General features: G+C 43.2%; 2 protein-coding genes across 4 annotated transcripts in view; one reads left to right on the top strand and one right to left on the bottom strand.

The window, feature by feature from the left end:
- The first annotated feature begins 1,499 nt into the window (after nt 1-1,499).
- Nucleotides 1,500-3,014, top strand: LOC113573016 (dynein light chain Tctex-type protein 2). Its single transcript, XM_027003021.3, has one exon. The coding sequence runs from the start codon at nt 2,571-2,573 to the stop codon at nt 3,009-3,011; it is 441 nt and encodes a 146-aa protein (XP_026858822.2). The 5' UTR covers nt 1,500-2,570; the 3' UTR covers nt 3,012-3,014.
- A 115-nt stretch (nt 3,015-3,129) lies between these two features.
- Nucleotides 3,130-10,066, bottom strand: part of ift140 (intraflagellar transport 140 homolog (Chlamydomonas)) — a 36,547-nt gene continuing 29,610 nt past the window's right edge. For 2 of the 3 annotated variants that reach the window (XM_035530814.2, XM_035530815.2), the window contains 9 exons: nt 9,820-9,915; nt 9,589-9,721; nt 7,941-8,213; nt 6,641-6,823; nt 6,301-6,507; nt 5,830-6,042; nt 5,393-5,559; nt 4,375-4,516; nt 3,130-3,779 (listed from right to left, as the gene is read on the bottom strand). In XM_035530814.2, coding sequence (XP_035386707.1) covers nt 3,561-3,779; nt 4,375-4,516; nt 5,393-5,559; nt 5,830-6,042; nt 6,301-6,507; nt 6,641-6,823; nt 7,941-8,213; nt 9,589-9,721; nt 9,820-9,915 — 1,633 coding nt within the window. In that variant the 3' untranslated portion in view covers nt 3,130-3,560. Of the gene's footprint in view, nt 3,780-4,374; nt 4,517-5,392; nt 5,560-5,829; nt 6,043-6,300; nt 6,508-6,640; nt 6,824-7,940; nt 8,214-9,588; nt 9,722-9,819; nt 9,916-10,066 lie in introns of those variants that run through there. The other variant, XR_014116844.1, reaches the window with a different exon arrangement.

Genomic DNA, 10,066 nt, shown 5'->3' with positions numbered 1-10,066 from the left:
CAAAAAGCTATTTGAGTTATGAGCCAATTAAAGAATAGACAGAAGCATACAGTAATTAGTAATCCATTAGGAAAGTTTAGTAAAGAGCCTCCACCTGGTAATCAAATTGTTTATTTAATTTACATTGGTTTAAAATTTCATGAGCTTGCCCATGTATCATTTAGTTCAAATTTACTTGTATAGTACTTTTCATTACAGGTGTAATCACAAACCAGGTGTACAGCCATCAGAGTCCAATTAAAAGGAAACATTAGTAAAGAAAAACTACTTTCAGATCATGAAAAAACCTTGAGAGCAACCAAGACTCAAGTGGATCCCATCCTCTGGTAGACACCAGATATCACAAGCAATGGGAGATAGGAGCCAATTTAAGAAAAGAGGGGAGCATACAGTAATTAGTAACATATTAGAAAAGAGATAGATAGATAGATAGATAGATAGATAGATAGATAGATAGATAGATAGATAGATGGCAAGCTTAGTCATTAAACAGAAATCTTAAGATTAATCAGAAGAGACCAGTGAGTAATGTTTGAGCATCTAGTAAGGTCACCTAAAAAGAGTAACAATGAGAATTAAGACCATCACAGCCATGTCAGAGGTTGAAACTGCTGTAGTTGGACTGCATAGAGGACACAGTCACCAAACCAGACAGAATAAAGTTGATGCTGCTGGTGGTCTAATTAGTAAAATATCCAGGCCAGTCTTTCAGTCTCTTCAGCAGGGTGTGATCATACAGGTGAGGCCTTTGTTTTGAAGCACAGCAGGAGTGTCTGTCTTCAGGTGGTAGGGACTAATCTGACCATGAACAGCACATAGAATGGGAGACAAACAAGAGACAAATGAGGGCACACCAAACATTCTTTTTAAAAAAAGCCAGTGTAATGTTTTATAACTCTGTTCTTTTTCTGACGAGCCAAATGGACTAGAATGAATGGGGAAGGGACATTTTATAAAGATTCTCAACAAACGTCACAAGGTCTGTGCCAATAATTGAATTTTAAGATGATCATCATCATATACATAATTACAATTAAGATTTTTTTTACTCTTAAAGTCTGCATAGTTTTTAAAAGAACAAGGCTATTTCTTACTAGCCATCTTCTGGGCTGGGAATACTCAGTAGCTCCCATTTGAAGACAGACACTGCTCAAATTTGAATAAATAACCAAACAAACCCAGAAGCTTTGTGACCAGGCAGTTCTTAAAACTGAGAGACAGGGGGTCCCGACTGCCCAGTGCTAGACTTGGAGCAAGGACACGTGTGTACAAAACAGGGATACTCCAAGACCAATAGTGCCGTTATCCATATTCGCTGTTTGGCATCCCTCTTGAGTTTGTTCCGATAACCCTTTCCCTTTCATTCAGTCTTAACCAGAACAAAAGCCTGAAGTCAGCAGTTGCTATAACGACACTGCCAACCCACACCTCTGAGAACTAGCTAGGCAACAAGCTCGACACAAATGTGCATTTGTTCCTGCAAGATAAACTTGCTTTCAGTCTAGCGCTAGAAGCAAATCATGACTGGCCAACTACAGCTACGTTTGGGTGAGCTCTGTTTTGCAGCCAGTTATCAGTTAGCTAATTGTATCTGGTTAGTATTTTACCAGTTTAACGGACTCTGTGATTTAACTCGTTTAAAACGGCCCTTACCTCGTTAATTTGGATTGAATTACATCGGGTAATTACATTCTGTGTCCATTTTTGAGGCAAAATTAAGTTTCTCCTCGCCATCTTCCAGCTGTAGGAAATGTTGCTAGCTAGTTAGCCAATTGTCTATTTAAAGTAATTGCCCATTTAAAGTACGATGTCTGAAGTATCTAACCAAGGTCACTACTGCTACTAAACTTCTAGCCAGCTAGCTAATAAGTGTATGAATAAATAATTTCTTGAGTGAATGAACACATGTAAATCCCCAAAATAAACAACTTGAGCACTGGTTCATCAGCTGATTAAGAGCTGTAGTGAACTGGTCTGGTCTGACCTTGTTTGTGAGTGATTGGGTGAAGAAAGTTCAAGTCTCTTGGCTGTCAAACCCAGTAGGCAGAGCTCATTATCATACTATAAAACGGCGTTGTAAAAACGCCAAAACGGTGTAGAAAATGGCGTTTTGGAGCACTTAAAGCGGCGCTTTTTACGGCGTTTCGACTGACATATAAACAGCGTAAAATACGGCATTTTTATGTTTTTTTGCGTTGTATTTTACGACATGGTGAAAGACAAGGCCGTATTTTGCGGCGTAAAAGCGTCCGCTTTTTATCGGCGTTTTACAAATAAAACGCGGTTCACTTGAAGCGAAGTTTGACCACGTTGGCTTTCCATATAAGGACGCAAATCCACGCGGTCTTTTGTTTTCTGCGCGTCGCAGAAAGTCTCAGCACGTGACAACAGCGCCCTCGTGCTATGACGGTTGGTACTGAGGGCTTGACAACCGGCTTTAAAAAAAATAATTAGGTATTATTAATTAACCGGTCCGTGCGCCTCCAGTTTTCACATTTCTGCTAGAAGATATCAAAAGCTGAGCATCGCATTGGTATCTCAAAAGTCTTCAAAGACAGACAGGCTGAAACATGGACGTGGGCAAAACTGGTGTCGATGGTGCTGTAGCGAAAAATCCTTTTAAACAGCGCTCACGTGTGCGGACAACTGGGCACCAAGCAAAACTAGCCAACACGTACAGACTGCGTCCAGTGCGGCGGTTTGTGCCCCACCTGATTCATAAGAAAGGCGAGGAACTGATGGGGTCGTTTGGAGATATGACCTACAAGCCTGAGGCCTGCGGAGAGGTGGCGATCGAGATCGCGGACAGGATGGTGGCCTTCATCAAGGCGCAGGCGTTTGACCGCTACCGCTGCGTGGTTGAAGTTACGGTCATGGAGAAGCAAGGCCAGGCCGTGAAGATGGCCAGTCGAGCGCTGTGGGACAGTGAGAAGGATACCTCGCTCACTCTGAAATACGAGAACAAACACCTGCTCGCTGTAGGAGTGGTGTTCGCCCTGTACTTGGATTAACCAAAGTGCTTATTATTCTGAACGGTCACTTTTGGACTTTTCCAGAATTAAAGATTAAAGTTGCTTTATTGGGCATGTTTTTCTATGATGGAAATAAGAGTAACAATATACAACTATAAATAGAAAAAAAAAGATTTTTATTAAACTGTAAATGCTATACAAGATATACAAAATATTAAACATCTTGTGTGTGCCCATTAATAATTTCAAAAATATATAAAACTACCATATGGAATACAACTGAAAAAAATAAGTGACAAATAAGACACATACACCTAGCCCTCAAACTGCAGAGTGTGTGTGTGTTTATGGTTGGAGGGAAGTGCCTGGAGTGTCCAGTCTCCATTCCTGAAGTTATAAACAACAGTTAAACAACTGTTTAAGGCAACCTGGAGATTAACATCACACAAACACAGACACACACACTCCCTCATACACATACACTATTTAACTACATGTGACCCCTGCCAGTGCAGTTGACCTGTTATCACTGGATGTACACATGCATGTAGGATTGTGCATGTGTAGTTTGGAATATTGTGACACTTCTCAGTTGTCGAGGTTTTCATCCTCCTCCACCTCATCCTCCTCATTCTCTTCGTTGCTGTGAGTGTGTGTGCCATCGGTGTCACGGTGTGTGTGTGTGGTCTCCGAATGGCTGAGGCGAACTCCAGCATTCTGCAGAGACTCCAGACTGCGCTGGCTTACATATACACTGACGTTTACTGTTGGGTACAGACGCCTCAGCTCCTCAAGACTGGCCCAAGCCTGCAACACACACACACACACACACACACACACACACACACACACACATATATATGTGCATGCACATATACATACAAACAAACATGCACACACAAACATACACACAGGTATACAAATACAATATATGTCAATATAAAATCTTTATGTCCTGTCGATAAAAGTAGCACTTTTACATTTTTAAAGTTTTTCCATCATCATAGAGACAAAAGGGCCCCACAAACAGCTAAAACATGACCTCAGTACACACACAAAGGGAAACATACATTTATTGTACACACGCATGCACACAGCTATAAACCCGCTTAACTGATGCAGACTGTCATTTGCTCTTTTAGGGTGCATATACTGGAATCTAGCCTCACACTGCACACTGAGACTCCAGCCCTACACACTTATACACTGGGACTTCAGGCCTACACACTGAGACTCCAGCCCTACACACTGGGAATCTAGCCCTACACACTGAGACTCCAGCTCCACACAGTGGGACTTCAGCTCTACACACTTACACACTGAGACTCCAGCCCTACACACTGGGAATCTAGCCCTACACACTGAGACTCCAGCTCCATACACTGCACATGGTCCTGCTCACCTTCTGGTGGTTGCCCTGCTGGCAGTGATGCTCTATGAGAAACCCGAACACGTCCCCCACACGCACAGCTGGGTCCAGGTCTGCCTCCTCCAGTAGAGATTCACACTCCTGTACAGCTCCAGAAGGGTCCTCCTCATACAAACTGTGTACACACACACACAGACACAAACATATGTGTGCACATGCACATGTATACATGTGAATACAAAAAAGCGTGTGCACACACATACACACTGAAATATTTGCCCTTGGTGCAGTCACTCATGGAACTGTGGCTCTAAATGTCCTTTGATTATATTTTTGGGAGTCTTGGTCATGTACACAGATTGGTCATTAGGGAATTTCATATTCTTGGTTTCCAAAACAAATAATTTTTAAAATATTGTTCCATATTGTCCCGGTTGGCCCCTCCTAGCATCCCTGTCTCCATGGTTCCTCTGCCTCGTGCCTTTTGTTTGCTTTACTTCCTTGTTGTGGTTCTGTTCCTTAGTTTCGGTCTCCTCCACTCATGAGTTTCACCTGTGTCTTGTTTAGTTCTCATTAGCCCATGTACTTAATTCCAGTGTTTGCCTAAGTGTGTCGCTGGTCATTGTGTTATATCCTAGCCGCTGTTTGTGGCTCATAGTCACCGTTCATATTTCCAAGCCTCGTGTTTTCTCGGCCCGTTTGTATTCCCTAGTGTTTAGTGTTAGTTCTTATCATTGCTTGTATTTGTGTTATAGTCTGCATCCCCTTTTTGTCATTGTGTGTTGTTTTTTTTTTTTTTGATAAATTATATATTCATGGACTCTCCACATTGACCCTGGACCCTTGTCAGCGTATGCATCCACCTCATGATCGCTCAGCGTTACACATATCATAAATAACATTAATATAATTTACAAAATATGTATCATATATATATATTTTCAGTGCTTCTATAGATCTAAGCTGCTTTATTTCTTCATAAAAGTTTTTCCACTCTGGACCGTACTGGTAACTGTTGCTGTTTTGTTTTGCGTGTGTGCACACATGTTACCTGCGTGCCTGTATAAATCTTCGGACGAGTGTAATTCTGTGTGTGAGCTCTGTGAGTCGTTCCTCTGCGTCTCCTCCAGTGCGGCTCTTGGCTTTAGACAGACACTTACATGCCTCCGTCAGGGCACCCAGTGCCTTCTCATAGTTCTGATAGTCATCAATCTCCACCTGCACACACACACACATGCACATACACACATGTACGAGTATGCGCGAACACACATACACACACGTGCGATAACGCATACATGCGCATGCACAAAAAAACGCTTGCGCCAGCACACACACAGACAAACGCACACACACAAATTCACACACACGCACATGCACGCACACGTGAAGAATTAGAAAATTATTGCTTCGTTTGTTATTGCATGGGAGTCAAACAAAGATAAAAAAACAACAACAAATCACACACACAGACACACGGACACACACCTGTGCACACGCCTCATAGAAGCCGGCCAGTAGATCCAGGGCGCGCCCTTTGGTGTAGAAGCCAATGATGTTCTTCATGATCTCCGGATCTTTCCGCCAATCCAGAGACTGCAGGTAGTTAGCCGCCATTATGTAGATTTCCTTCTGCCGAGACACGCCTGCGAAAAACACGATCTTCTCTGTGTCGCCCGACTTCAAGAGTGCCCGCATAGCCTGCCACGGCACACACAGAAGCCAGGACGTGATATCATAGTGAGCAAAGGAGACAGGACATGACACCTCACAGAGCCCAGCTTGTAATGGTTCTGTCCATTATTCTGCAAGGCAGAAACTGGTGGCCTGTTCATTCTGGCGAGGTTCATCACAGACTACAGTCCATGCTTCTTTACATGAACAGTTAGGTGTTTGTTTACAAGCCTGTGTATAATTAGGAGTGTTTACCCAGTAATAATGTGTGCGTTTATGTCACACCTTTGTCTTTTTACCAGCTTGTGTGTACTTCTTGGTTGCTAGATGATAGTTGCCTTGGCGCATGCAGCAGTCTGCGATTCGCTCCAGCAGTTCTTTACGCTCCTCCTCTGACAGGTGGGCGGACCCTCGGGACACGGTCATGCTCTCAGCAATATCCTCTGTGATGGTCAAATTCTGCTCCAAACACAACTGCAGGGCCTCGGGATACTAAACACACACACACACACACACACACACACAGAAAAATATCTGTATGTGTGAGAAGAGAGGGTCTGTGTATATGTGTATGTGTGTGTTTGTGTGTATACACGTGCGTATGTGCATCTCTGTGTGTGTGTACCTTCTTCGCTACCACTAGCAGTTCCACAGCTTTTTGGTACTGTGAGTGTTTGATGAAGAAATCAGAGCAGCGTGCCAGGAGGGTGGGGTCACTGGTCTCATTCAGGTCCTCTGCAATCAGCTGCAATGCCCCAAACTGCTCTGTGGCAAAGGCCAGTTCCAGAGCCTTAGAAACATGACCTGCCTGAAGGCAGAGGAGACACACACACACACACACACACACAAAGGGTGAGAAATTACAGCATGTCAAAAGAGAGAGAGACAGAGAGACTCAGACAATGAGTGAGACAGACAGAAGGGAAGAGACGTTCTAAGACATATATAGCTCTTAGCACTGTAGCTTTATGGTTTTCCTGAAATAATTATTTTCAGATCATTTGATGTAATAATTCTTTTATAAGTAGGACTGTAATATTGCATTTGCCCGACTGTCATATTCTATTTTCGTTATCTTAAAGTGTGAATATCTGAGAGATTAATTTACTAGCAGCATATTCAACAGGCAGTTCTCTCCTTCCTCAAACAGTGAAAGGAGCCTGTATGCCCAGTCAAGAGTGACGTGACTACGTCCAACCACTGGGTGGCGCTGAAAGCAGAGAGCCAGCTTGGGCATGAACAAGGGAACGAGGGAAACTTGCTTGACTTTTGGGTTTCCTGTTAAAGAAAGTCACTGAATAACTTATGGACTGATCATTTTATGTTTTAATCTTTCATTTGCCGTATTGACATTTTTTGTCAAAAAACTTTTTTTTGCTTCCCAAACTAAAATACACAGACCGTATAGTACTTTTATTAAGAGTTCTTCTATCACATATGACCGGTAATATAATTTTACATTACCTGTTCATAAATAAGACATACACTTAAAATATGTACAGATATACTTAAAATATGTACAAAATGTATTTTTGCCTATATTTACAATGAGGAACGTGTGTATATTGGGTGTGTGTGAGTGCATATGTATATGGGGTGTGTATATGGGGGGGTGTATGTGAGTGTGTATATGGGGGGGTGTATGTGAGTGTGTATATGGGGGGGTGTATGTGAGTGTGTATATGGGGGGGTGTATGAGAGTGAGTATATGGGGGTGTGTATGTGAGTGTGTATATGGGGTGTGTATATGGGGGGGTTTATGTGAGTGTGTATATGGGGTGTGTATGTGAGTGTGTATATGGGGGGGTGTGTATGTGAGTATGTATATGGGGGGGGTGTATGTGAGTGTGTATATGGGGTGTGTATGTGAGTGTGTATATGGGGTGTGTATGTGAGTGTGTATATGGAGTGTGTTGGTGTGTTACCTTGTGATAAAGCATTACTGCACGGTCCATGTGCACTCCTTTCTCCTCGTAATAGCAGGCTGTGTCCATCATGTCCTCAGGGTTGCTAAGCAACGCCAGGTTCATCAGCTGTTCATCCATGTTGTTCTCCTTACACAGGCGGATGGCGTTGTTGTAGGCCTGAGCACGTGTGTAGAAATGCACCGACTGGCTGATCATCTCCTGGCTCTCATACTGCCGCGCCACGTGATAGGACGCCGCCCTGTTGCCCGTGCTGTTGGCAATCTCGCTGGCCTGGAAAACCGGTGATGGAGGAAAACAGAACAAAACTAAACTAAACAGAGTGAAACAGCAAGAACACCGGTACTATAGCGTGCTGGACACAGATAATGTAGCGTTATGCTGAACACAGGTACTGTAGTGGTGTGTTGGTCACTGGTACTGCAGGACTACGGCTCTTGCAATGGTTCCCTTTAAAATCTCCACTGATACCCACCATGAAAAATTTACATTAAAAAGTGACACTACACAGAGGGCAGATTTCTTACTAGAGAAATTTAATCTCTTCCCCCCCACCACTGTGTTATGTTATTTCTTCTCTCTACCACTGAAATGTGTAACATGATGTATCTTCTTCTCCTACTGAAATGTGTGTTACAAACTCTCTCTTCCTCTCCTACTAAAATGTGTTACAAACTCTCTCTTCCTCTCCTACTAAAATGTGTTACATGTTATCTCTTTCCCTATTGAAATTATATGCTATCTGCTATCTGTTATATGCTGTACAGTCAGGCATTTTATTAACTAGTTCCCATCTTCCCAAAACTAGCAGTTTTATTAACGTCTTCCCATCTTAGGTAAAGGTGTAGATCAGGGGGTCTGTGGCCATTGAGAGTTCTGGTAAACTGGGATGTTATGATGCTCTCACTTCACCTCTCTTTTGTCACTCGTTTGTTGACTGAGAGCGGTGGATTGCTGATGTTCCAGGGTGCCCTCATTCCTGTGGTTCCTTCTGGCTCTTTCCTTTTAGCTGTGCGGTCCTAGCTAGATCTGCCACAGTCCATGTTTGCACATTATAGTTTCATAATTTACACACCCTCATACCTGGACACGCCTAATAATCTATTCTCTCTTTCTGCTGAGGTTCACCTCCCCCTGACGTCATGTTGTTACTGAGCCTCAACCCGTCTCAGCTGCTATGGCTACTCCCCTGCTGTGGTCCACCACACCTCCACCCCCACCAACTACTTATCCGTTGCCCCTGATGGATGTTCTCATGCGGGATGGGTTTCAGACACGCGCACACCATCAGGACAAGACTAGGACCTCCAGAAAATCTGTCTAGACATGGCTTATTTTAAAATTTTATTATCATTTATTTATTTTCCTCTTTCTGTATTTATTCTGATCCTTATCATCTAAATTGGTAATACTGTAGTGTGCCAGAGGAGATTGGGCCCCCCTTGAGTCTTGGTTCCTCTCAAGGTTTCTTCCTCGTGCTCTAGGGAGTTTTTCCTTGCCACTGTTGCCCTTGGCTTGCTCACTGGGGGCTTGGACTCGGACATTTGTAAAGCTGCTTTGTTACAACGGCTGTTGTAAAAAGCGATATATAAATAAATTTGACTTTGACTTGACTTTCTATTCCAAGTGCCAGTATGATGTGTTTTACCTTTTGGATGTTCCCCAGGTAGCAGTGCACACGCACTTGAGAAAGGTAGTCCTGTGCGTAGTCATAGTAACGCAACGCAGACTCCATGTCTGATTGACTTTCCAGGTAATGTCCCCACCACTTATACAGGCTTCTGTTCAACCGTGTCAGAGAAAACGAAGGGTAAAAACAGTGCAGCCAATCAGTGATGAGAGCTCCAGGTTCCAGTGCCAATTACAGCACAGTACTCACTTGTCTTTCATCTTGTTGATGTAGATCTCCAATGACACACTGTCCTCCATCAGCATGCGAGGAACCTCAAACCGGTGTGTGTCAGAACGCTCGTAACTATAGACGGAGGGGAGAGTACACTTCTATTAATATACTCACAGTACACTGCTATTATTATACACATAGAGTACACTACTACTATTATACACAGAGTACACTGTGTATATTTGTGTGTGTGTGTGTGTGTGTGTGTGTGTGTGTGTGTGTG

The sequence above is a fragment of the Electrophorus electricus genome, chromosome 14 (genome assembly GCF_041902795.1).
Source record: "Electrophorus electricus isolate QZ-2024a chromosome 14, ASM4190279v1, whole genome shotgun sequence".
Lineage (NCBI taxonomy): Eukaryota > Metazoa > Chordata > Actinopteri > Gymnotiformes > Gymnotidae > Electrophorus > Electrophorus electricus.
This window is presented reverse-complemented; position numbering and strand designations above follow the sequence as displayed.

Excerpts from the sequence above, each read along its gene's own strand:
- LOC113573016 (XM_027003021.3), top strand. The coding sequence starts at position 2,571 with ATGGACGTGGGCAAAACTGGTGTCGATGGTGCTGTAGCGAAAAATCCT.